The sequence below is a fragment of the Halichoerus grypus genome, chromosome 3 (genome assembly GCF_964656455.1).
Source record: "Halichoerus grypus chromosome 3, mHalGry1.hap1.1, whole genome shotgun sequence".
Taxonomy (NCBI): domain Eukaryota; kingdom Metazoa; phylum Chordata; class Mammalia; order Carnivora; family Phocidae; genus Halichoerus; species Halichoerus grypus.
The window spans coordinates 187,834,112-187,861,391 of record NC_135714.1 but is presented as its reverse complement, the minus strand read 5'-3'; the positions used below and the strand labels follow the sequence as shown (position 1 = coordinate 187,861,391).

The window sequence follows — 27,280 nt, the reverse complement described above, 5'->3', positions numbered from 1 at the left end:
TTCAAAATGGTTTTATTTACATTTTGCATATTTAAATACTTGGCAGAAGATGATCATGCTACGTTAACACCCATTTTCAGTTTTTGCACATTAAATCCCACATCTCACATGTACATACATTTTTTTTTTTTTTGTATGTGGTAGGTATACATATTTTTTAAAGCAGGGTTTCATTTGTAAAATACAGGCAATCCCTTAATGTTATCCTATAAACAATGCTCCATTTTGCAACAGAGTCTCCAAAATTATCATCAAAAGTAGTGCTGGGATATTCCTATAGTGTCTTTGGTTTGATGCATTAACTCAACTTTACTGTAATCTTACTATATTTTAATACTGTGCAACACCTCTGGCATAATCAAACCCAGCCTTATCAGAATGCTCAAGAAATTAAATGTTTTGGTTAACAAAACATTCTTTTTAAATAAGAGCAAGAAACATTTTCCCCAAAACTGCGTAATTCACTTCAACCCATTTCTCCACCTTAATGCCTAGTAGACTGGGGGTAGCTGGATCTTCAGGTACTCAGTACTGTGAGTCTGATGTCAGTAAGCACTCCACAGCATTACAGACATCTAGAGTGGGTACAAGGTTGAGATAAATGTCTACAACAATTTTTAAAAACAAAATTCCTGAAAAACTGGCTGTTTTTCTTCTACAGTCTTCTGAATAAAAATAGCTCATCTTTATTGAGATGGCTTACTGTGCATGCCAAGCTTTACTTGCATGACCTCATTCTATCCTGACAACACCACAATGTGGCTGGTTCTATTATTGCCCTCCCCACCCATGTCCTGAATGGAACAGAGCTGTGTTTTTCTGCAACCTGAACACTGTCAGAACATCTAGTACACCCAGAGAAGTCTTGTATCCGGCCACCCCCACCAATCCATCTCTGGGGAAATGGAAGGCCTGGCACTGGCGCCATTGAGTCTGGGAAGAGAGAGCTGGACAAGCTTTTTTTTTTTTCTTCTCTCTTTTGAGTAGGCTCCATGCCTAGCAGGGAGCCCAGTGTGAGGCTTGAACTCACAACCCTGAGATCAAGCAAGACCTGAGCTGAGATCGAGAATTGGATGTCTAACCAACTGAGCCACCCAGGCGCCCCAACAATTTACTTTTAATTCAACTGTTTTCTGCAGTAGAAATCAATTTGAAGGAAAGCATCAGAGTTTGGCTGCAATATATGCTTCTATTTCCCACTGCAAATTGGACCCAAAAGGCACATCCAGGTAAATCCAAAAGCCAAAGGAGAGCCCCAGAATTTTCATGAAACCTCATCATTTGTTCTGCTCAGAAAATAAAGCAAAAGGAGCTTTGAAGTGAGTTTGAATTAAAAAGAAACCTGCACAACCATATGAAAGTACTTACTGCCTCTGAACTGTATACATCAAAATGGTCAATGTAATTGTAACGGTCAATTTTGTGTTACATTTATTTGAATAACATAAATCAAAGAAAAAAAGACATCTTGCTCAGTGCACTAGAATATTACTCACAATATTTACCAAAATCTGTGCAGATTCCTTCTCGACAGTGGGATTCTGCTGTTTATAAACACTTCTAAACATCCTTCTCTTTTTCTTTTAAAATGTCCTCCAGACCACGCTCCTTTGAGACGCTGTAAAGGATTAGATTGGCCTGGCGCCAGCAGTCTGCTTGGGCTGCTCTCTTGTTGTGCTGTCTGTGGGTGGAGTGAGCTGTTGCCCACTGTGGTGGAGGGAGAACCCAGATGCCCTCCCTTCTTTCTGGAAGCTATTTATTGTTATCAGAGGCATCAGCCATCAAAGAGATCGCCTGTGCCCCACCCACTCCTCCCAACTTGAAGTTCTTGACTGGAAAATGCTAACATCCGACCAGACACACAGAAACATCCTGAAAGACAATGCCTGGGCCCTGATTTTCTAGGGAGGAGAGCCAGGGTTTCTTTATGACCACGTCAGCCCTGCTTGTTTTTTTTTTTTTTTTAAAGATTTTATTTATTTATTTGAGAGAGAGAGAATGAGAGACAGAGAGCATGAGAGGGAGGAGGGTCAGAGGGAGAAGCAGACTCCCCGCTGAGCAGGGAGCCCGATGCGGGACTCGATCCCGGGACTCCAGGATCATGACCTGAGCCGAAGGCAGTTGCTTAACCAACTGAGCCACCCAGGCGCCCAGCCCTGCTTGTTTTTAAGGCTCTGACGGTGCTAACAAGCTAGCTTAAATCTACAGCGTCTGCTTGTTCTTACCCAACACTGACTTATATTTAAGCCATCATCTAGGCCACCTATCCTAAGTTTCTTATTTTCTTCCCTGGCTCAGCACTGTGCCAAGATTCCCCTGCTCCAAACTCTGAACGTGTATTATGAGAGGTATAAAATGTTTCCAGAAAAGATGGAAATGGGTTATGTTGACTGCCTAGTAGAGGTTGATCAGATGGTCCAGAATATTCTTATATTCATGTTTTTTTATAGTATCAACAGAAAAAAAAAAGCATTTTTTTTTTTTTTTAATTTGCAAAGAAAGCTTAGGTCCAGAATATATCTGTAGACCCCAGTTTGTGGAAAATGGGTGTGAGGTGCATGGAGGGAGAGTGGGTACACCTGACACTGGGAAGTGATGTTGTCTTTCTCCTAAAGGCAGTGAGGAGTAATACCCCTCACAGTGTGGTGTATATATCCCTCTGTACTTTCTATGTGTGTCTGTTTATGAAGGCTTTAAGTCAACAGCTCATAATGCCCTTACATTTCCCTCTAACTTCCTCAGCATAACTGACAAGGCTCTATGCAGGCTGCCTCCAGCTTACCTCCAGCATCATCTCTCCGTGCTCACCTCCTCTCTGCTCCACTACCTCGGGCTACCCCATCTTCTCCCACCACTCTCAATGTTCCCGGTGCTATGCTCTCTCAGCTCCAGGCAATGCCTTATGCTGTTCTCTCCTTCTGGAGCTTTCTTATATTCTTCTTCTATCCCCTTCTTTACCTGGTTAACTCTTATCCTTCAGGTATAGCTTGAGTTTTCTCCTCTCTGACCCTGTGCTTCTGCTAACAAGGCATTCACACAACTATATATTAAAATTGCTTATTTAATAGGGTATTTCCTTATAATTAAAAGCTCTACGGATATAGACGTTGTGTCTATCTTGGGCACCATTGTAAGTCCAGCATACACCTAGCATTGGATCTTGAATATCATAAATGCTTAATAATAACAACAACAACAATAATTGTTGGAAAAGAAGAACAAAAAAAATTAAGGGAGGGTGGCAGTGGGAAGACGGACAGTCAAAAAGCAGGTGAGCAGGAGGGGGGCAGGCAGAGGAGTCAGGAAACAAAACGGTCAATAAATGATACCAAATACAGTCAGAAAAATATCCTTGCTGTTTCCAATCTCAAAAGAGAGTGGAGATCTATGTGATCTGGGATGCACTGAATCTGGAATTAAAATCTGAGTCAATTTCAGCACCTAAAAATACAGAATCTTCACATTACTATTAGCCCCTAAAGCACCACCTAAACTGTTCAAGTGCCCAGTGCTCTGGGAAGACTCAGCAGGACTCAGCACTACCCATCAATTTATCCTGGTGTGGGCACATGAGCTTACCAATGCCCACCCTTTTTTTATTTGTTAGGAAACTGAATTCTAGATTGCTTAAAATATAACTGGAAACTGTGACCACTGAGTAGCCTAAAAGAATGAAAGAACCATCAGCACAAATGTGCCATCATTTTTCCTAACCGGTCTTCCTTTGAAATGTTTCTTTTACTGGTGAAAGGAAGAGAAGTGTAACGCAGCTGAAACCTGCCATCTAGTGGGCCTTCTAATGACATGGGTTCGCCGATGTGAAGGGAGCGAGCATCACAGAACAGGAGGCCTGGAAGAGGCCCACAAGCACACCTCATCTCAGGTCATCCTTGGGGGTGGTCAACATCCACCTTTGAGGATGAGGGATCATTTATGGCCTTCTGACAGAGCTCTTCTTTCCAAGTAGTCCAAGGTAATGTTTTCACATTCTGATATCCAAAAGGTTAACAGAAATCAATGTGAAATTTCGATCACTTTCAATTCAAAGCTATCCTAGCAAGAAATCAGTGCCCCCTTTGGAAAAGCATATAAGTTTTATTAGTTTTATTTCTGTTTTGAGCCTTAATTTTAGAAATCAGATTTATAAGTCAAGTACCCAAAAAACTAAAAAAAAAAAGAGAGAGAGAGAGAGAGAGAGAGGGAGGAGGAGGAAGTGGAGGAGGAGGAGGAGGAGGAGAAGAAGAAGAAGTAGTAGTAGTAGTTGTGGTCGTCGTCAACAACAAATCTATCTTCCCTGAAGCTACTACCTCTGTGAGGCCAAGAGTGGTCTTTGGTCTAAATGTGTCCCGTAAGACATAGCTCAGGGCACTTGTGCAGAACAGCAGCTCCATGTTGGGAACCAGAAGGCCCGGGGTTTAAGGCTCACGCTGCTGTTCACCCATTGTCACTCAGGACCAGCCATCTACCTCCCACGATTCTCAGTTTCCTCATTTGTTAAAAAGAGGCACTTAAGCATAACAACTACTAAGGTCCCTTTGATCTCTCAAGTTCCATGAACTTGTTCCAGAGTTAACAGGTCTCATGACCCCAGGGGCCTGATTTTCGACCCACTCTATGCTCGGCGCCCAGCACCATACTTGCACTGAGATACTGATGGAGGGCCTGAGTGTACTGGTGAATAAGCAGATGCCACTTCTGCCAAGCTGACAGCCGAGTGAGGGACACAAATATAAAACAGCAATTGCACCATTGGTGATGCGGGCTTCAGTGAGGGTGTGTAACTGGGCCTAGCGGAGGGCGGGGCTGAAAGGACGGGACGGGCCTGGGTCTGAAGATTGGTGAGCAGCTTTTCCAGTATATGCCTTACAAGCAAGCAGACCCAAATGGGCAAAGGCCCAGGCAAGAAGGAGACTGGCCCATCTGGGCATCAGAAAGAGTCCCCAGAGCCTGGGTTGTGAACAAGAGAGTGAAGTGAAATGAAACAGGAAGGAAAGGCAGAGGCCACATTATGCATGGCCTTGTGGGCCATATCAGGAGTTGCAACTTAATTCTAAGAGCAACAGAATTGCTCTATCAAAGGGCTTGAAGCAGAAAAGTGACAGGACCAGATGTGCTTTTGTGAAAGATCTGACTACTGTGTAGAAGATGAGGTCAGGTTCAAGATTGGATGCAGAAAAGCTAGTTACAAGATTACACTGTAGTCCATGTAAGAGACAAGGGTCATTGCTGCCATCGTGGAAAGAAGAAGGAAGATGCAAGAAATCACTGAATAGCATCATTTGGGCATCCAGTAGTAGTTGATTGGATGTGAAAGTAAAAGGAAAACATCCAAGATGATTCCAGGCTTTTGGTTAAGGGCAACTGGGTAAAATTAGTGCCATTCGCTGAACTGAAGGACACAGGAGGATGATCAGGTGTGGAGAAGACTTATGAGCTCAGTTTCAGATAGTTCAGTTCAGAGAAAGTCTCAGGCAGTTGAGCAGGCTGCTGGAGAGTCAGATCTGGAGCTCAACAGAAACATTTAGGTCTGCCATATGATCAGTGGAGGGCATTTGGTAGCATCTAATGAGAAGAGAAGACACAGAACCAACATTTAATGTCTGGGAGAGTGGACGATGAAGAGCTGGTGAAGCAAACTTCAAGGAGGGGCCCATGAGGCAGGAGGAAAATTGGCAGAAAATGATGCTGTGGAAGCCAAGAGCAGAGCATTCCCTTCTGTTGAATGGACCTGGTGGGGCAAGTCACATGGGGATTGAAAAGAAAACTCTGTATTTAATGACCTTGACCTTGGTGATTAAATGCATGCAGGAGTCAGGTGGTCTAGGTGGAGGGTGATAGGAGAGGGCAATGGAGACGATGAGCGTAAAGAGAGACTCTTCCAAGGGGCCTGGTTCTGAAGGTGAGAGAGGAAGGTAGCTGGAGGACACACAGGGGCTAAGGTGGGATTTCGTAATATGGAGAAGGCTTATGGAAGGGATCCCGCCGAGAAGGGGAGGTTAAAGATGCCAAACAGGGAGGCAATAACTGATATCTCAAGGCTCCCGAGAAAGCACAGAAGAGTGAGATCCAGGACACAGGCAGAGTTTGACCTTAGTCAGGAGGAGGAACCCTTCCTCCACTATAACTGTCAGAGTAGGGAAGGAAGGGATGTAATAAGATGAAGTCGAGGCAATCCAAAGGCTCCAATTTCTCAATAAATTAGGTAAGAATTTCTTTAGCTCAAAGGAGAGAGATGGAAAAGATCAGAGGTTTAGGAAGAGAGAAAAAGTGAGCTCTCTAGAGAAATCTATCTAGCATTGCCAGACACAAGTGAAGTGACCACCGTCTAATGGCACCATCCAGCCAGCTGCATGCTTTTCTCCACCAGTGTTCAGTGACCAAGTGTGGGCAAGAAGAAGTGGGTGAACAGGTTCATCTGGGGCCAGAAATTTCCAAGAAGGAATAAAGGAAAAACAGAGGACAACATAACTTACTTAGGATGGATTCAAGAGGTTGGTAGAAACAACAGACCCTAGAGTCTAATGAGCATAGGAGGGGACAAGATGGATAAAGAGGGAGAAGTTCCTGGGGATGGGGGTGGGGGTGCAGCTGACAAAATGGCTCCATAAGGTGAAGCAAGTATAGGCTCTGAGACAGTGGGGATGGATCCAAGGTGGCACAGCACCCTAGATATAAAACATATTCATATTTTGTTATCACTCTCCCCCCCCATAGTCACAGTGCACATGTCTGCACTAAGTGTATTTATCTTTGAACGTTGAGTGAACAAATGCATGCCCAGGAAATGGCTTCTGAAATGATCATTAAACCCCTAGGGAAACCAAAAACTGTTTCCTGAGTTTTGGTGTGTGTCGGGCACTCTTCAAGGTGCTGGGAATCTGATGATGAACCAAACAAACATGGTTATTGCCCACAGTGGCTTACATTTTCATGGGGGAAGATGGGCATAGGCCCCAGATTACAAAGAATTGATCAATTAAATGAAAAAGGAAAGAGGTGTACCATATTTTCTGGATCTTCTATATTACAACATTCTCTGATAGGAGTCTCGATCAGAATTAACTGTCCCAAAAGATCACCTGATGATCATGCTTGAGAAATGTACACTGCTTAGTAATGATTAGTTGCAATTTATTGAACATTTGCCATGGGCCAGGCAGCACTTACATTAGATAATATAATCTCCATATTCCAGATGAGGAAAGTGGGTTCTAGGCAAACTGCTGATCAAAGATCACTTTGCTGGCTAGTGGTAGAGGCAGGATTCAAATCTAACCATGCCTCTGCCTGACCTCTCTGTTCCCTAACCCGTTCCCTCTTCTGGTCAGAATCTTGATGGACAAATGTGGTAGCATTGTGAACTTTGTTCCAGAAAGCTACCAAAATTGCTTAAAATGACCAGGCTTTGTTGGAAGCGCACCTGGAGAACTTCCAAACCCAAAGCTGTCAGAACACTAGTAAGAACTCATTCCACAGGAAAATAAAACACAAGATGAATACTTCTCCTCTATCCAAAGGTACCACATTCTGGGAAAGATGTCAAGAGTCACTTTGTTGAATCTCTGGTGTCAAATAAATCGTGATTTTGTTGTTGTTTGAAATAGAGTTATGACTAGATGTTTTTCACATTTTTCACATTTTTTGGTAAAGTCCTTGGGGGCCCACATCTGTCTTTACTTTCTTAAAAAGCCCTGACTCTGCTTTGAATACAATTTAATGTTACAAAGTCAAAATTGGGTTTTTTAGCTCTTAAATATTTCTCTTCAATTCAGATTCATGTTCACTTTACTTTGAGTCCTTAAGATATTTTCAAACATATTGTGGCTAATACAACTTCGAAAATACTTCTAGAAAATATTATATCTTCAAGGGCCAAATCATCTAGCTTTAAAATATTGTAAGTCAAAGATTAACTGTTCAGAATGATTTAAAATAGCTCAATTCTGTTTTTTTGAAAAAGTGTGTAAATCTCACTTTAGAAATTAAATCATTTAAAAGGTAGTAAATGGTAGTAAATCTTTCCAGATCTGTCCCAAGCAGGGGATGCACACACATACTTTAATACATACATACAAACACACACACACCGCTCTTCATTCAACCCAATATTCCTCAAGGAAAACTCTACACTATTACATCTCCCAAAGCCAGAAGAGTATCTTCAGAATAAAATATGAGTCTTAATACAAGAGGTAGAGAGATGGAGAGATACTACTTGTATATATTTCAATTTATTTATTCTCTAAGGTGTATGTGTGTAAGAAGGGGAAGAAGATTGTCTAGTCATCCAATAGCTAAAGCTAAATGCCAAGGACTCAGTTAAGCCCTGTGAAAAACACAGATTAAAAAAAAAGGAGACACAAGCAAAAAGAGTGATCAAAAGAGGATGCACCCCGGGATATGGGAAAGCGAACCCCAGGAGGTGGGACCCAGCCTTCCCTGAGAGAGCCACACGCAGGCTGAAGTTAGCCAGGTGAAGAGGGGTCTCGGAGGGAGCAGGGCACATTTGATAATCTTACAGGAGCCCAGGCTAGTGAAAGCAGAGATACTAATCTAGAGATTAGAGGTGACGCTAGAGAGATTCTGAGTTCAAGGAGGATCTCATCAGCCAGGTGAAAATGTTGGACTTTATCCCCAGTGGAGCCCTACCCGTTAAGTAGGGGAAAGGCATGTTCAGATCCACATTTTTAAGACCTCAGCCCAGCGGCAGTGAGAAGGAGCCCAGGAGGACATCTGGGTGTGGTTACTGGGGATTGGAGGTGAGTGGCCACATTGTGGTTGGACAGGTTCACGGATTAAGAGAATGTGGGGGCATGAGGGGAGTTAGGGCTGGGGGAGGCAAGGGTGCTCCCCAGTTGAGTGTCCCAGCCGCTGAGTACATGCCGGTGTCCTGGAGGGAAGGGAAGATGTGCGGGGGTGGAGTTTGTGTGGAAAATGAACCTGTCAGGAACACACAGAATTTTTGATGCCTGAGATGCTCATTCTTTCTCCATTCAAGTCATTCCAGACAATATCCTGCATGGATTCCTTTTCCTGAATCATATGAAGAAAAAGCTGGAAAGAATCTTAGAAATCATGTAGCTGGATCCCCTTCATTCTGTGCATGAGAAAATGGAGACCCAGTGATTTCAGCAGACCCCCCTGCAAAGATGCACTGGACCCCCAGCCCCTAAGGCCCCGGGGTCCTCCCAGGACCCACTGAAGTGTGGTCCGTGTTCTTGTTTTTTTTTTAAAGATTTTATTTATTTATTTGAGAGAGAGAGAGAGAATGAGAGAGAGAGAGCATGAGGAGAGGAGGGTCAGAGGGAGAAGCAGACTCCCCGCCGAGCAGGGAGCCTGATGTGGGACCCGATCCCGGGACTCCAGGATCATGACCTGAGCCGAAGGCAGTCGCTTAACCAACTGAGCCACCCAGGCGCCCCCGTGTTCTTGCTTTTTAACACTTTTCCTAAGCATCACCTTAACCACTTTTCCTGCGCAAGAAACACAGGCTCCGGAAGGTACTCATTCCAATGTGGCCCTATCACCAGCTGAGGCTCTGAACATGAACCTCACATACTCAGGAAAGTAAACACAAACCAGAAGCAGTTGAAAAGTTCAAAATCAGTTTAAGTTGGCTTCTCCTCAACGTGCTTACAGGCATCTCCTGTTAGGTCATTTCGGTTTTCAATATGATTACATAAAAAAAATAACAGAAAGCAGTGATTGGGCTCATTATTTTTACGGTATGAATTCTTCAATATCTATGCATCACGGTTTCAATTATTTGTCTTTTGGCTTCCTATAAAATGTCACCCTTTTAACCCATGTGGATAGTATTTGCAATAATTTAAAAAAAAACTGGACAAAGAAATAAAATCTATGGCTTTTGTTCATTGAGCTTTCATTTTTTTATAGGCTATTAGCGTGAAGTGGTGGATGGCAGAAACAATGCAATATTTAACACTAAACCCTTGACCAACGCAAGTAAAAATAAATAAATAAATGCTCACCTGAGGCGAGAGTCCTTAAAGGTGTCAAGATAGGTGGGATAACTCCATTCAATCTTGTTCCCTTTACATCGGAGCTCTAGAGTTTGCCCTGCCGTCAGACTCAGGGTCGCAGCAGGTTTCTGGAAGCGGCCTTTATCCAGCATATGTATCATTATAGACTGCGTCTTCGGTGTGACATCAGCTGCGTCCCTGTCCTTTATTTTAGGAATTTTGGGTTTCACCTTTTTGTTGGTAGGCTTGATTCTATTCTCTCCCGGCTCCTTTGGACGCTTGTTCTTGGGAGGCTGTTGGTCAGTAACTAGTACAAACGTGAGGAGAGAACAATGCACTCAAGTAGTAACGAACCAGAGGATTCCACACCTAAAACAGGCAAATTTTTGAAACTCTTCTCCTACATGAAAATTATTTTCAGGAATAATCATTATTCTCTTGGTTTATTCCTTAGTTGTAAAACAATAGTCACTGAGAGGGAAGATATTTCAGTTTCAAAGATTTTATTCAAATTCAGCAAAATATTGCACATATGAACTAAAACTCACACTTACCAAACAACAAGACTATTCCTTGTAGTTCACCCTGTCTCGCAATGTCTAAGGGGTCACAGAGGAGGGCAAAGCCCTTCAAAGGCGCTCAAGGCTGTTTCCCATCCTTGCGGTCGCGGGGCTCTCATTGATCATTCTGAATTTACTGTTTAAATGCAGGAATATGTCATCTCCAGGGAATGCAGACACAAACCGAACCATAAGCACATGCAGAAGAGTCCAAACCACTACGAACTCTCTCCTAGATGAGTGTGCACAGTGGAGTCTGTGTGTACCTGGGTGGACAACGTCCATATATAATACAAAGCATAGGAAGGAGTAAGTCCTAAACCTGTGCTCATTTATTTTTTACTTTTTAGTTTTAGTTTTTAGAGATTTATTTGAGAGAGAGAGCACGTGCATGAGCCGGGGGAGGGGCAGAGGGAGAGGGAGAGAGAGAATCTCAAGCAGACTCCCCGCTGAGCAAGGAACCTGACAGGGGGCTCATCCCACGACCCTGATCATGACCTGAGCCAAAATCCAGTTGGCCACTTAACCAACTGAGCCACCCAGGGGCCCCAAACGTGTGCTCATTTAAAACTTCCACATAAGTTATTAAAAGCTCAACAGAAACTGTAGCAATGGTTTAGAACTTAGCCAACAAAATACTTTGGGGTGAAGATTATTTGATCACCGACACTGTTGATAATTGCTGGCAAAGGGTGATAATAAAAAAGCTGACCTACTTTGAGTCCATTTTATTTCTGTTTTTCCTTTCTCTATAGACAGTTCACCCCTTATTGCCTGCATCCAGGGAGGAGGGCTCTTGCTTCCCTTCCCTTGTTATGCCTCTGGGCTCCAGAAACCTCAAATGTCCCACATGCCTGCACAGCCTTGGACTTGTGTCCACCCAGCAAGGACAAGAAGAAAACCATGCAGTTTCAGTTTGCCCTTCTGCCTGCATGAACTCAAGGGCAACCTCACTATATACCCACAAAATTACCAAATGTCCCAACTTACAGGGTCCTGAGAGTCATTTAGGTAAAATTCTCATGTTATAGGTTTAAAAAATTAAGGAGACCCTGAAAAGTTAAGTTGCACACAGCTGCTTAGTAGCAGAATGTAAGAGTAGAATTCAAGTCTTCTGACTCTTATTCCAAGTGCTTATTTCACTATACATAGATAAATATCCTGTATATATTTTGAATAGATAGCCACACAAAGCTTGGCCAACTGAGGGAATTGCAGAGCCAACTGAGGGAATTGCAGGAAAAGTGATAAATCAGGAGAAAATCTTTTCCTTTTTGATGTATTTATTTATCTAATAATACCCTGGTGTACTTAAGACTTGGGGTGGTCAAAAGTACGAAGACATTGAAATTGGGATCAAGAAATAGAAAAAAGGTAAGAGTTGCGAGCTCTTATACCAGTGGGCCAGGCAGGTGACCAAACAAGGTAAGCCAAGTGGGCCTGGTGAGGCCATGCCCTCCCTAAGGGACAGCTCCTCCTGCTTCAGGAGACCCCTGTTTAAGAGAGTACATGCCCGCACTTGCTGAATCTGATACCTCAAAGGATGGCAGAAATGCAGATTTCCTGATTTATAAATATCAGAAACTCAATTTTCAGAAACTTCATGTTTGAATCCCTGAGGTTAGAAGTCAGGTAGTAATTTTCCTTGAAGGGGTGAGAGCCCAGGAGGGTACATGAGGGCAATGTCCAGGAACATTCTCTCTTGATCTGGGCTAGTTACAGGCGTGTGCACAGTTTTGAGCATTTCATGGAGCCATACTCTTACGTACTAAAGATTCAGCTGATCTGGACTCAACTGTGTTGATAAACTTGGCTTCCTTTGCATGTTGCCCTTTGCCCTTTGAAACAGGAGCCATTTAGATTCCACTTTTAGTTCAGCTGAGCCCAGACTCTGGAACCAATCCCACTCGGAACCCAGTATCAATCAACATCAACTCCTCAGCATGCTGCCTTCTTTGGGCTTGTATGTCTTGGTGCCTAAGCCCTGTTCTTTTCCATGACTTCAGGGCCAGTTGAGACCCCTCCTTCTTTCCATAGGTCCGAGTCTCTTGTTATTTCCCATCCTTCCTCTACTCTAGCTTCTCTGGGTCATGGGCCCTGCTGAACTTCTTCAGTCCTTCCAGGGAGCAGAGCTGTGTTCTTGAGCACCAGTCTCCAAGGCGAGTCCCCAGGGCCTGCTATTGAACCTGCTGTTTGCCAAGTCTCCCCCTGATCCAGCACATTTGGCTTATTTACCCCCAAAGTTCTAATGACAGAGGAGGGTGGGCAGGGGCACACATGCACATATTTCCCCAGCCTTCTAGAAGGAGAAGCACTGTAACCACTGGGGACATATTGGATCAACATGAGCACGCTAATCCAGCAACATCAATTGTGAACATAAATTTCAGTTTTGCAATAAAGGAAAAATCACAGTACTTTACTTAAGGTAGAAAATTAAAGTGTACCATTAGACATCCATCATCTGTGCCCCACAGGTATTTTGATCACACTGTGCCTGTGGGATTCATGGACTTCTGGGTTGAAGTCTAATTTGATGTATTTTCTTTATCATGTAACAGGAATCCAAGCTATCAGAAAGGACCACAACTTTCTGCAAATCCTATGGAATTTAGACAACCAGTGCAACTCACTTGACTTCTAAGCTCTCAGATACTGTGGGACTCTATTACTCAGGAACATTAGATTACCTAATTATGGATATTATGCATCCAAATGTGGTATTATCCCTGCAAAGTAATCTGACTTGTTCACCAAATAGACATATCAACTGATCTAACTGTATAGTTGGTCCAGCTGCCTGACTGATGGAATTGGTCCATGGTTTGATAAAAATGACAGCCAGCCTACCGACCCCATAAGGCATCCAGACAGACCTGGGATTGAGTGATTCCCAAATTCCATGTCTAACTTCGTAAAGAATATGACTTTTCTACCTATGTAAATTATTTTCCTATGGTCTAAAAAATCATATTATAGATAAATAAAAGTGAAAGCCCATTACCATTACATTTTTGAGACGATAGCATAGTAGTATATTTTACAGAGAAATAGGTGGTAAAATTCACAAATCATTAAATGTCATTATTGACTTCAGGTCCTAGCTGTCACTTACTAGCTGTGTGACACTGGGAAGTTATCTATCCTCTCTCTCAGCTTGTTCATCTGTAAATTGAGAATTATATGTTTTTTTTTGTTTTTTTTTTTGTTTTTTTTTTTTTTAAAGATTTTATTTATTTATTTGACAGAGAGAGACACAGCGAGAGAGGGAACACAAGCAGGGGGAGAGGGAGAGGGAGAAGCAGGCTTCCCGCGGAGCAGAGAGCCCGATGTGGGGCTCGATCCCAGGACGCTGGGATCATGACCTGAGCCGAAGGCAGACGCTTAACGACTGAGCCACCCAGGCGCCCCAGAGAATTATATGTTAATAATGACTAACTCATCAATTGTTGTGGGGATTAAATGAGTTAATACGTTTAACATACTGAGAATAGTGTCTGACCCATAGTAAATAAGTGCTAGCTAAGTGCTACTTGCTATTTTGTGGTTGTCTTGTGACAATGTCTCATGGTGATCTCCATGATAAATTTGTAATGGAAACAAAGCAGTTATTCTTCTTCCTAATTTACAGGTGAAATAATTGAGATCACAGATGCCAAGTAGCTCACCCCAGGTCACTAAGAAGCTAGCAAAGAAACAGACCCTTGGATGCCAGGTCTAGAGTCTTCTCTGGTTCATGCTATTGTCTTTTGATTCACTTAAAGACATGTTGTAACAGTTTCTTTCCTTCTTTCCTTCTTTCCTCCTCCCCTCCTCCTCCTCCTCCTCCTCCTCCTCTCCCTCCTCCTCCCCCTTCCTCTCCTTCTCCTTCTTCTTCCTCTTCTTTTGCACAAACCTCATGCATAGCACCCTTGTCTAAATGGTTTCTTTGTGTGATATGCCCCAGGCTTTGACAAGAATTTCCAAATCAAACAGAACATGATTCCAGGAAGAAGAGTACAAACTTCCTGGAAGGGCTGGTTTTGCTTTTCCAAGGCATACATTAGAATCCCTAAGTGAAGAGACACTGAAAAGCCTGTCTCCAAAATAAATGAATAAATGTTATAAAACAAGAAGTAAGCAGGACAAAGGACTGTAATCCTTCAGCACTAATTGAGGATTGCAATCAAACCTTTAAATAAAGGTGACCTATTAACCTCTCTAATTCTATAGAATTATGTTGGAGGAGTTAAAAAAGAAAAAAAACAAATTCACTAGCAGAATCACTGACAGCTGCTCAGAGGAGGACTAGATATGAATACAGTCATTAATATAAAGATCTGTAGCTGTTTGCCTTTTTTTCCCCATGGACAGTTAAGGATAAAGGTCTGACGTGAGGGTCACATGAAAATAACCACACTATAAATTTGCTGAGTAGCTCAGGGCTTCCCCATTGAGTTATATAAACTGATGAACATGCTCTACTCAAATTTTTTGATTCCTCATGAAACACCCCAGAAGAATACATACACTTCCCCAAGAATGACGCTGAGAAGGTGGGAAAGCAATGACACTTGGGAGATGAAAATGTAAAGATGAGAGGCTTTCCTTTCCCTACTCGCTTTGAGAACCCCACTCCAAAATACCCTCCTACCATTTCTTAAAGTATCATTTTCTTAAAATAGCAATTTCTAAGAATAAATACTTCTACTCCAGGACAAAGATTTTACTTTGACAGCTCCTGCCCAACTGCACCAGGTCGGTGGTCTCTGCCAGGACCAGTGCACCCCCAAAGTGACTCCCACATGACCAGCCTCACCCAAAAGTATGCCCACAGCAGCTGTGTTCCAGCCACAGCAGGAAGGCACCTGCAGCCCACGCGAGGTGACCCTGGAATGTGTGATTCTGGTGACTAAGAAGGATAGCACTTCTGGGCCCCACTGGACACCCTTTACATGGCACCATGTTCTTCAAGACTGGAAGATGTAGCTAATCTACCTAAAACATAGAAACAAACACAGAGAGAGAATGAGGAGACGGAGGAATATATTCCAAACAAAAGAACAAGACAAAACCTTAGATAGAACTAAACAAAATGGAGATATAAGCAATCTATCTGATAAAGAGGTCAAAGTCATGGTCATAAAGATGCTCATTGGACTCAGAGAAAGAATGAATGAATACAGTGGGAACTTCAAAAAAGAGAAAGAAAATATTAAAAAGAACCAATCAGAGTTGAAGCGTACAATAACTGAAATAAAAAATACACTAAAGGGAATCAATAACAGATTAGAAAATGCAGAAAAATGGATCAGTGATCTGGAAGACAGGGTACTGGAAATAACACACAAGATTTAAAAAAATAAGAATAGCTTAAGGAACCTCTAGGACGTTAAACATACTAACATTTGCATTATAGAGTTGCCAGAAGGCATAGAGAGAAAAGGAAAGAAAATTTATTTGAAAAATAATGGCTGAAAACGTTCCCAACCTGGGGAAGGAAATAGACATCCAAGTTCAAGAAGCACAGAAAGCACCAAACAAGATGAACACAAAGATGTCCATACCAAGACACATTATAATTGAATGTCAAAAATTAAATATATAGAGAGAATCTTGAAAGCAGCAAGAGTAAAGCAATTAGTTGTGTACAAGGGAACACCCAAAAGACTATCAGCTGGTTTTTGAGCAGAAACCTCACAGGCCAGAAGGGAGTGGTATAATATATTCTAAGTGCTGAAGGAAAAAAACTATAATCAAGAGTATTCAACCCCACAGAATTATCATTCAAAATTGAAAGATAAATTTTCCCAGACAAACAAAAGTTAAAAGGGTTCATCACCACTAAACTGGCCTTATAAGAAATGTTAAAGGGACTTTTTAAAGAGGAAAAATAAGAGCCATAAGTGGAAGAAAATTATGAAAGAAAAAATCTCACCAGTAAAAGCAAATGGAATAAAGAGAGTGGACCAACCACTTATGAAGCTAGTGTGAAGGTTAAAAGACAAAAGTAGTAAAATCAACTATATCTACAATAATTATTTAATGGATACACACACACACAAAACATAATATGATGTCACATACATAAAACGTGGGGAAGGTAAAAATGTAGCATACTGCTTTTAGAATGTGTTCAGACTTAAGCAACAGTTAACTTAAAATAGATTGCTATATACATAGGATGTTATATATAAATTTCATGGTAACCAAAATCAAAAACCTAGAAAAGTTTTACAAAAAAAAAAAAAGAGAGAGAGAGAGATTTCTAAACATAGCACTAAAGAAAGTCATCAAATCTCAAGAAAGCAAGAGAGGAAAAAGGGAACAGAAAGAACTATAAAAGCAACCAGAAAACAATGAAAAAAATGGCAGTAAGTATATAGGTCAATAATTACTTTAAATGTTGATAAATGCTCCAGTCAAAAGACATAGGGTAAGTGATTATATTAAAAAACAAGACCCATCTCTATGCTGACTATAAGAGACTTAGTTCAGAGCTAAAGACACACACAGACCAAAAGCGAAAGGATGGAAAAAGATTATCCATGCAAATGGAGATTAAAAAAAAAAAAAAAAGACCTGGGATAGCAGTATTTATATCAGACAAAAGAGTTTGTTTATTTGAGAGAGAGGGAGTGTGAGCGGGGAAGGGAGGGGAGAGGGAGAGAGAAAATCCCAAGCAGGCTCCATGCTCATCACCCTGAGATGATGAACCGAGCCAAAATCAAGAGTCAGATGCTTAAGTGACTAAGCCACCCAGGGACTCCCAGACAAAAGAGACTTTAAAACAAAGACTGTAAAAAATGGCAAAGAAGGGTATTGCATACTGATAAAAGCATCAATCCAGCTGGAAGATATAAACATCGTAAATATCCATGCACACAACATGGGAGCACTAAATACAAAAGCAAATTTTAACAGACCTAGAGGGAGAATTTCACAGTAATGCAGTAAGAGTAGGGAACTAAAACCCTCACTTATATCAATGGATAGATCATCCAGACAGAAAATCAATAAGGAATCAGTGACTTTGAGCAATACATTAGACAGACAGAATTAACAAATATACAGAACATTCTATCCAAAAACCACAGAATATACATTCTTTACAAGTGCATATAGAACATTCACCAGGACAGATCACATGTTAGGCCACAAAACAAGTTTCAGTAAATTTAAGAAGACTGAAATATCAAACATCTTTTCTGACCACAAGAATATGAAACTAGAATTCAATTATGAGAAAAAAAAAAGCTAGAAAAAAACACAAGCATGTGGAGGCTAAACAAAATGCTACTAACCAACTAATGGGCCATTGAAGAAATCAAAGAAATAAAAAATACCTAGAGACAAATGAAGATGGAAACACAATTTTCCAAAATCTATGGGTTGCAACAAAACAGTTCTAAAAGGAAGTTTGTAGAGATACAGACCTAACTGAAGAAACAAGAGAAGTCTCAAATCTAACCTTACACCTAAAGGAGTTGGAAGCGAAAAAAAATAAAGCCCAAAGTTAGTAGAAGGAAGGAAATAATAAAGATCAGAGTGAAAAATAAATAAAATAGAGATTAAAAAAAATACAGAACATCAATGAAATGAAAGCTGGTTCTTTGAAAAGATAAAGAAAATTGATAAGCCTTCAGCCAGACACACGAAGAAAAAAAGGGCCCAAATAAAGAAAATCAGAATGAAAGAGAAGTTACAACTGACACGACAGATATACAAAGAATTGCAAGAGACTACTGTGAGAAATGACATACCAACAAATTGTACAACCTAGAAGAAATGGATAAATTTCTAGAAACATATAATCTTCTAAGAATGAATCAGGAAGAAATAGAAAATCTGAACAGATTACTAGTAATTAAATTGAATCAGTAACCAAAAAATCCCAACAAACAAAAGTCAGAAACAGATGGCTTCACTGGTAAATTCTACCAAACATTTAAAGAAGAGTTAATACCGGGCACCTGGGTGGCTCAGTTGGTTAAGCAACTGCCTTCGGCTCAGGTCATGATCCTGGAGTCCCTGGATCGAGTCCCGCATCGGGCTCCCTGCTCGGCAGGGAGTCTGCTTCTCCCTCTGACCCTCCCCCCTCTCATGTGCTTGCTCTCTCTCATTCTCTCTCTCTCAAATAAATAAATAAAATCTTTAAAAAAAAAAAAAAAAGAGTTAATACCTAACCTTCTCAAACTATTCCAAAATACTGAAGAAGGATTGCTTCCAAAGTCATTCTATGAGGCAACTATTACACTGATATCAAAACCAGACAAACACTACAAAAAAAGAAAATTACAGGCCAATATTCCTCATGAACATGGATGCAAAAATCCTCAACAAAATATTAACAAACCACAATCAACAATACATTAAAAGTATTATACATCATGATCCAATAGGATTTATTTATTCCAGGGAATCAAGGATGGGTCAATATCGGCAAATCAATCAACACGATACACCATATTACAAAATGAAGGATAAAAACCATATGATCATCTCAATAGATTCAGAAAAAGTATTTGACAAAATTCAACATCTGTTCATGATAAAAACTCTCAACAAAATGGGTATAGATGAAATATACCTCAACATAATAAAGCCCATATATGAAAAACCCACAGCTAACAACATATTCAATGGTGAAAAGCTGCAAGCTTTTCTTCTAAGAGCAGGAACAAGACTAGGATGCCCATTCCCACCACTCTTATTCAAAACATTACCAGGAGTCCTAGCCACTGCAATCAGAGAAGAAAAATGAATAAAAGTCATCCAAACTGAGGGGCACCTGAGTGGCTCAGTCAGTTAAGGATCTGCCTTTGGCTCAGGTCATGATCTCAGGGTCCTGGGATGGAGTCCTGCCTCGGGCTCCTTGCTCAGTGGGGAGTATGCTTCTCCCTCTGCACCTCTCCCTTACTTGTGCTGTCTCTCAAATAAATAAAATCTTTTATTAAAAAGTCACCCAAATCGATAAGTAAGAAGTAAAATTGTCTTTATTTGCAGATGACATATTATATATATAGAAAATCCTAAAGACTCCACCAAAAAAACTACTAGAATTGATAAATGAATTGAGTAATGTTGCAGCATACAACACTAATATACAGAAATCTGTTGTGTCTCTATAACACTAATAAACTAGCTGAATGTAAATTAAGAAAACAATCTCACTTATAATTGCCTCAATAAGAATAAAATATTTAAGAATAAATTTAACTAAAAAGGTGAAAGACCTACTCTGAAAACTGTGACATTGATGAAAGAAAATGAAGATGACAGAAAGAAATGGAAAGATATACCATGCTCATGGATTACAAGAATTAATATTATTAAAATGTCTATACTACCCAAAGCAATTTACAGATTCAGTGCTATCCCTATCAAAATATCAATGCATTTTTCACCGAACTAGAACAAATAATCCTAAAATTTGAATGGAACCACAAAAGACCCTAGAAGGCCAAAGCAATCTTGAGAAAGAAAAACAAAATTTCAGGTATCATGCTCCCAGATTTCAAGTACACAACAGAGCTACAATAATCAAAACAGTGTGGTACTGGTACAAATAAGACAAACAGATCAGTGGAACAGAATAGAGAATCCAGCAGTAAACCCTTATATGGTCAATTAATCTATGACAAAAGAGGTAAGAATATACAATGGGGAGAAAAACAGTCTCTTCAAGAAATGGTGTTGAGAAAACTGGAGAGCTACATGCAAAAGAATAAAATTAGACCACTGTCTTACACCATATACAAAAGTCAAATCAATATACAAATCATTATATAAAATCAGAATGGATAAAAGACCTAAATGTAAGACTTGAAACCATAAAACTCCTAAAAGAAAACAGAGGCAGTAAATTCTTAAACACCGGTCTTAGCAATATTTTTTTGGATCTCTCTAGAAGCAAAGGCAACAAAAGGAAAGATAAACAATTGAGACTACATCTAACTGAAAAGGTTTGCACAGCAAAGGAAATCATCAACAAAAGGAAAAGGCAACCTGCTGAATAGGAGAAGATATTTGCAAATTATGTATCTGATGAGGGATTAATATTCAAAATACATAAAGATGTTGTACAACTCAACACCAAAAAAACAGTCTGATTAAAAAATGGGCACAGAACCTGAATAGACACTTTTTGCAAAGACGACATACAGATGGCCGACAAACACACGAAAAGCTGTTCAACATCATCAACCATCAGGTAAATGCCAATCAAAACCACAGTGAGGGACGCCTGGGTAAGCATCTGCCTTCGGTTCAGGTCATGATCCCAGGTTCTTGGGATCGAGCCCCACGTCGGGCTCCTTGCTCAGTGGGGAGCCTGCTTCTCCCTCTGCCCGCCACTCCCCCCTGCTTGCGCTGTCTCCCCTCTCTCTCTGACAAATAAATAAATAAAATCTTTAAAAAAAGGTTTTATTAAAAAAAAAAAAAACCCACAGTGAGAGATCACCTCACACCTGTCAGAATGGCTAAAATCAACAACACAAAAAAGTGTTGACGAGGATGTGGAGAAAAAGGAACCCTCGTGCACTATTGGTGGGAATGTAAAATGGGTGCAGCCACTATTGAAAACAGTATGAAGCTTCCTCAAAATATCTAAAATAGAAATACCATATGATACAACAATTCCACTTCTGAGTATTTATCTGAAGAAAATTAAAACGCTAATTCTAAAATATATATATACACATCTACATTCATTGCAGCATTATTTATAACAGTCGAGATTTGGAAGCAACCTAAGTGTCCTTTGATAGATGAAGGGATAAATATGTGTTATATATAACAACGGAATAGTACTCAGCCATAAAAAATGAAATTTTGCTATTTGTGACAACATGGATGGACCTAGGGTGTATTACGCTAAGTGAAGTAAGTCAGAGTTAGACAAACACTGTATTATTTCACTTATATGTAGAATCTAAACAACAAATGAACAGACACAACAAAACAGAAGGAGACTCATAGATATAAGAAATAGTCTACAGGTTACCAAAGCAGGGGAGGGGGCCAGGGAACAGGTAAAATAGGTGAAGGCGAATACGAGGTACGAACTTCCAGGTACAAAATAAATAAGTCACGGGATGTAAAGTACAGCATAGGGACTATAGTCAATAATACTGAAATAACTTTGTATGGTGACTGCAGTCATGGTGGTGAGCATTTCATAATGGATATAAATGTGGAATCACTATGTTGTACACATGACATTAATGTAATACTGTATGTTAACTATATTTCAATAATAATAAAAACCTTACTTTGAAACATTCTTTACAATATTCATTAGAACAGGGCTGATTGCTCTCTTTTTTAAAAATATAATTGATATATAAGTATCAGGTGTACAACATAAGGATTCGATATTTGTGTGTATTGTGAAATGATCACTCTCTTTTCGAAGCACTCTATTTGCCTGGCTCCTAAAACACAGCGCTTTGTTTTTGATTTTTTTGTTGTTACCAACGTCACTGACGACTCCTTCTCAGTCTGTTTGGCAGCCCTTCCTTTTCTTCCTTGCCTGCCTGACCTGAGTCCCAGGGGCTTAATCCTTGCAACTCACCTCAATCGTTTACGACACTCAATCTCTAAGTGGCCTCACACAGCCCCCTGGGTACCAGCAGCATTTATATGCCGAGACCTGCTGCCTTGTCCTCACCTGACTTTGCCTCTAAACTCCAGATCGGAATATTCTGCCGCTTACTCAGCACTGCCACTTGGAAAGCTAGTAGGCATCTCAAACTCAACGTGTCCAAACTGACCTCTGGAGGTCCCTTCAGTCTGGCTCCTTCCCCAGTGTCCCTTTACCAGTATATGACAACTCTATTCACCCAGCTGCTCAGGATAAAAACCTCAGAGTCACACATGGTTCTTTCCTTTCTCTCCTAGGCCACATCAAATCCAACAGCAAATCTTTTCGGCTTCATAGAAGCCAGATCTAGTCTGTAGGGAGAAGTGCCTACATCCACCGCGGCCACGCTAGACCAAGCCACTTGGCACATAAACTATTAAAACTGCTCCCTTTGTAAACTCCCAACTTGCTCCCTAGCACTCCTACCTTTGAAAACTTCGATCACATCATGGGCAATCCTCTGCTCAAGAACCTCCAGTGACTTCCATCTAATTTAGAATAAAGTCCGGAGTCTTCCTGTGCCCTACTAGGCTTTGCCATTTCCTGTCTCCCACCTATCGGTTCTTAGGCCGCACTGGCCCCCGTGTCCTTGGCCTGCGCGCCTCTTCTTCCCGACACCTGCTGCATGTGCATCCTCTCTCCGGGCAGGCCTGACTCTCCTGTCCAAGCCATGCTTTCACTTCCCTCCATGGCCCTTCCATCCTCAGACTCTGTGTTACATGTTGACTTGTGCCCACAAAAAGGCACAATGAAGTCCTACGCCCTGATGTGGTGTACCCCCTGGTGTGACCTTATTTAGAAATAGGATCTTGGCGGTTGTAACCAAGTTAATATGAGGTCATTAGGGTGGGCTCCAATCCAATGTACTGCTGTCCTTATAAAAAGAGACACATGGGGTGCCTGGGTGGCTCAGTCGGTTAAGCATCTGACTCTTGATTTCGGCTCAGGTCATGATCTCAGGGTCATGAGATCGAGCCCCGTGCTCAGTGGAGGGGGAGTGGGCTGCTTCAGGATTCTCGCCCTCTGCCCCTCCCCCACCCACCCGCTCTAATAAATAAATAAATCTTAAAAAAATAAAAAGGGAGACACACACAGAGGAAAATGCCACGTGAAGTCAAAGACACATAAGGAGCAGACCACCGCGTGCAACAGAGATAGCCATCTGGGTGGTTCAGCTACAAGCCCGGGAGCACGAAGGACAGACAGCCACCAGCAAAAGCCAGGAAGAGGCAGGAAGACTGAGTGCCACAGAGGCCGCACGGTCCTGTGGACACCTGGATTTCTTTTTTTTTTCTTTTTTAAATTTTTTTATTGTTATGTTAATCCCCATACATTACATCATTAGTTTTAGATATAGTGTTCCATGATTCATTGTTTGTGCATAACACCCAGTGCTCCATGCAGAACGTGCCCTCCCCAATACCCATCACCAGGCTAACCCATCCTCCCAACCCCCTCCCCTCTAGAACCCTCAGTTGGTTTTTCAGAGTCCATCGTCTCTCATGGTTCTTCTCCCCCTCCAATTTCCCCCCTTTATTCTTCCCCTCCTGCTACATTCTTCTTCTTCTTTTTTTCTCTTTTTCTTTCTTTTTTTTTTTTTTCTTGACACCTGGATTTCTGACTGCTAGGCTCTAGAACTGGCTGAGACTCAACTTCTGTTGTCCTAAGCCACCTGCTTTGTGGTACTTTGTTTCAGCAGGCCTAGGAAACCAATACATCCTGGTTATTGATTCTTCATGCCGCTTAGCCCTTCCTGATATTTTATCTTTTCTTGTCTGTCCACTCTCTGTCCTCCCCATTAGATTATGGGCACCACAGAGTCAGGGCCTTTCAACCCTGTGCAGGGAGATGCATCAATCCTCAGGACTCACTCATCTGGGTGGCACATGCCCAGTCTCTCTGTTGTCGTCAGACTTTTCTCGTTTTGGGCTCTAAGGATCAGAGATTATTTTGTATGTCAAACATATGGGCCAAGATCCCACATGCTTGGAAACATTACGGTGAGAATTTTTACAATTCTTTTTTCGTTATAACTAATTTTTATACTCCTTTTCCAAGGAATACATTGAGACACAAAAATACTAGGGTCCTGGTTGAGGAATCATGGGCCATGTCTCCCTCCCTGCCTCCTTCAAAAATCTGGCTGCTTTGTCTGCACATCACAACAACCCTCGGCAGTCCTCCCAGAGCGAGAACCTTCCACAGGATACAAAATAAGCCCACGTGAGACTGAAGATCACATTAGCATTGACAAAGGCCTGGGGTAAATTCAACAAAACAAGCAACAAATCCATTTTTATGGATCTATTAAATTAAATATTATATATTCAAACCAAGTATTTATGTAAATATTTATGTAAATGAAATATTGGTAAGTGCTTGTGATTTTATATTTTATGGAAAAACAACACCACCATCTGAGGAAACACAGCGGCACGTATTCTATACACATGGTGACAAGCCGGTGCGCCGCGCCTGACCCTAAGGGGCTCTCCGGCTGTGTATTACCTGTCCTCCTGCCTCACTTTCCTGCCACCTGAGCTGTGTGTGCGCTTCGGGCTCCCACTCCTCACGAGAAGAAATAACACTACTTCTAAAAACGTAAACAAAGCTTTCCAGATTTAGGCAAGGCAACCTTCACTGGGGTAGAGCAGATGTAGAACCAATATGTGCTTTCAGGGAAGCCTTCTACCATTAGAAGACCCTTTCTAGAAATGATCAGAAAAGCACAAGCCAAGTCATGGGCCTTGCGTCTGCAGTGTGTGTTTTGGGATGGACAGGGTGCAGCATATTCCAACCTGCCCATCAGAGATTGGCGCTGGAAGGGCTTCTGTATGTGCCTCTCTCTTTGGCGGGTTCCTGGCCCAGCCAGCCACATGATCCTCAACAAAGAAAAAAACAAAAAAACAAACAACAAACAAAAAACAAAGACATTCTTAATAGGTTTAGGAAAACAGTTACATAACTTAATGAAGCAGATTTACTTTTCTCATTATGGAATCAATAGTTTCTTGATAACTAGTCTATGTATACTTTTAAAAACAAAACCACAGTACTAGTAACACACCTAAAATATATCAATTATTTCTTTTAAACTAGCCTTCGTGCTCAACTTTCTCTGATTGGCTCGTAAAGTTTTATTGTTTATATGAATTGCATTTGACTTAAACAGATGCTAACTGATTCGGGCAGATGTTTGTAATCATCTTCATAGTCTGGACACATATTGGCTGGGAAGGATCCGGGAGGCAGTGGGTGAGCCTGCCTCCTGACCCTGGGAGGGAGGCATCGTGGGTGAACTGTATAACCAAGTGAGTGGGCTATTTGAAGTTATTTTGTCTGGCCATCTCCTGCCCTATTAAAAAAAAAAAAAAACCAGATTCTGCATTTCTGACACTTGAGCAGTCACATTCAAGGACCTGCCAGGAGGCTTTTAATAGTGCATTTTACAATGTGACCTCGTGCCAAGCAGAAGCTCCTGGTGCAGAAGCATTGCCTACACTTGATTCAGCAAGTCTCTGGGGCTGGAGGGTCCTCACCTCAGGTTCAAGCCCAACGACCATCTTGGACTTTGCAAACTAGACTGTGGTTTTGGGGCGCAAATGCTTCCATTTCATGGGGAAATACAGGAACTGCTCAGGATTGAGTAGTGGATAAAATGTGAGCCAGGTTGAGGTGGCTCCAGAGTGAGATTGCGTAACAGCAAAAGCTGCTTTCAAGCAAAACTAAGCAAAAATCGTGTCTGTAGCTGAGAAATTCCACAGAAGGTTCCAGGATACCAGGATGTACCCATGCGCCAAATGTACTGTACAAATAAATAACACTGTTTGAATACTGGGGCCAACAACACAAATGCTAAAGTCATATATAAACATAGATATAGATACAAGAATACACACACACACACACACACACACACACAGCCTGACTCTGGTTGTGAGTCTAAACAACAGGTTGAGCCCAGGACAGGCACACACTCAAAAAAATAAAGAGGCACAAGGGAGCCCATATGCTCTACAAAAATGCACTTTCTTCATCTTTTCCCAATCAGTTAAGAAGTGTTAACAGCTGCTGGTTTTTGATTAGGTAGATCTTGCAGGATCCAAGCCCAAGGTCGTATACGAAATAAATCAAGGACTGCAGTTAGGAGGAGGACACTTCAAATTTTGCCAAAGATCCAGCAATTGCCTTGCCTGGGTGGCACCGCCCTCAGAAGCGGAGATCGGGGAGAAGGCGCGCTCCCGCCGCCACCTCCCAGAAAGACACGTTGACACTGGGGGCTGGACCAGGCGCTGGCGGGGGATGCTCGATTTGCCCGCCAAGGGCTTTCGGGGAGCGCTGGGGCGGTCCTAGTGGGGACCCTAAGGGAAGGGGTAGTGGCCACTATTCCCAGGGGAGCTCCGGGGAGGTGGAGAGGGGGTCGGAAGAGGCAGGTGCACCGGGCAGGGCCAAAGCCAAGCCTTGGAAAGTCAAAAGTTATAAAAAGAGCTGGCTGGAGGACTGTCGGCTGCGGGAGGGCCTCGGTCGGGGATCGAGGCTAAATGAAGGCACAAACTGGGTAGTCCCCGCCCAGGGTCACTCACCTTCCTCGAGCGCTTCGTGCACGAGCAGAAGACCAAGCAGCAGCCAAAGCTTCATCTTCAGGGCAAAGGGCGCGCGGGCAGAGGTGCTGGGACCGCGGCCGGAGGAGCACCCGACGGCACAGGGCAAGGGCAAGGGCGCAGGGGAGAGGCGGCGGGCGAGGGGCGTGTCGGGGCGGGCGTCTGGGACGCCACAGCTGGAGGATTCTGTTTCCTGAGGTGGTAACCAGTTTGGGGGAAAAGTTGAGTTTTTCTTTTCTTTTTTTTAAATTCTGTGTAATGTGACCTCTCCTGCCCCCTGGCGGAGCAGTGGAGAGAGGCGCTTTTTCGTGTGCACTGGGGAAGGGCTAAGGGCAAGATGTCAATTACAACAGTCATTCCTAGAATTTCTCCATCTGTGCGTGTCATCAAGTTCACGGACTTCAACGAGGCCCCGTGTAATCCTGCAGGTGCCGATGGGGTCATGTTTAACCATAATTATCCAAATGTCACCAGCACTCTCAGGCAGAGCTGGAATGCTCTGTAAAAAGTGCC

The 27,280-nt window shown here is 42.0% G+C and overlaps 1 protein-coding gene across 1 annotated transcript in view; it reads right to left on the bottom strand.

Moving 5' to 3' along the window:
• PDGFRL (platelet derived growth factor receptor like) overlaps positions 1-26,985 on the bottom strand; it is a 65,302-nt gene extending 38,317 nt beyond the window's left edge. Inside the window, exons 1-2 of the mRNA XM_036085013.2 lie at positions 26,750-26,985; positions 9,993-10,290 (exon numbers count right to left, since the gene is read on the bottom strand). Coding sequence (XP_035940906.1) covers positions 9,993-10,290; positions 26,750-26,804 — 353 coding nt within the window. The 5' untranslated portion in view covers positions 26,805-26,985. The remainder of the gene's footprint in view (positions 1-9,992; positions 10,291-26,749) is intronic.
• Positions 26,986-27,280: the final 295 nt, after the last annotated feature.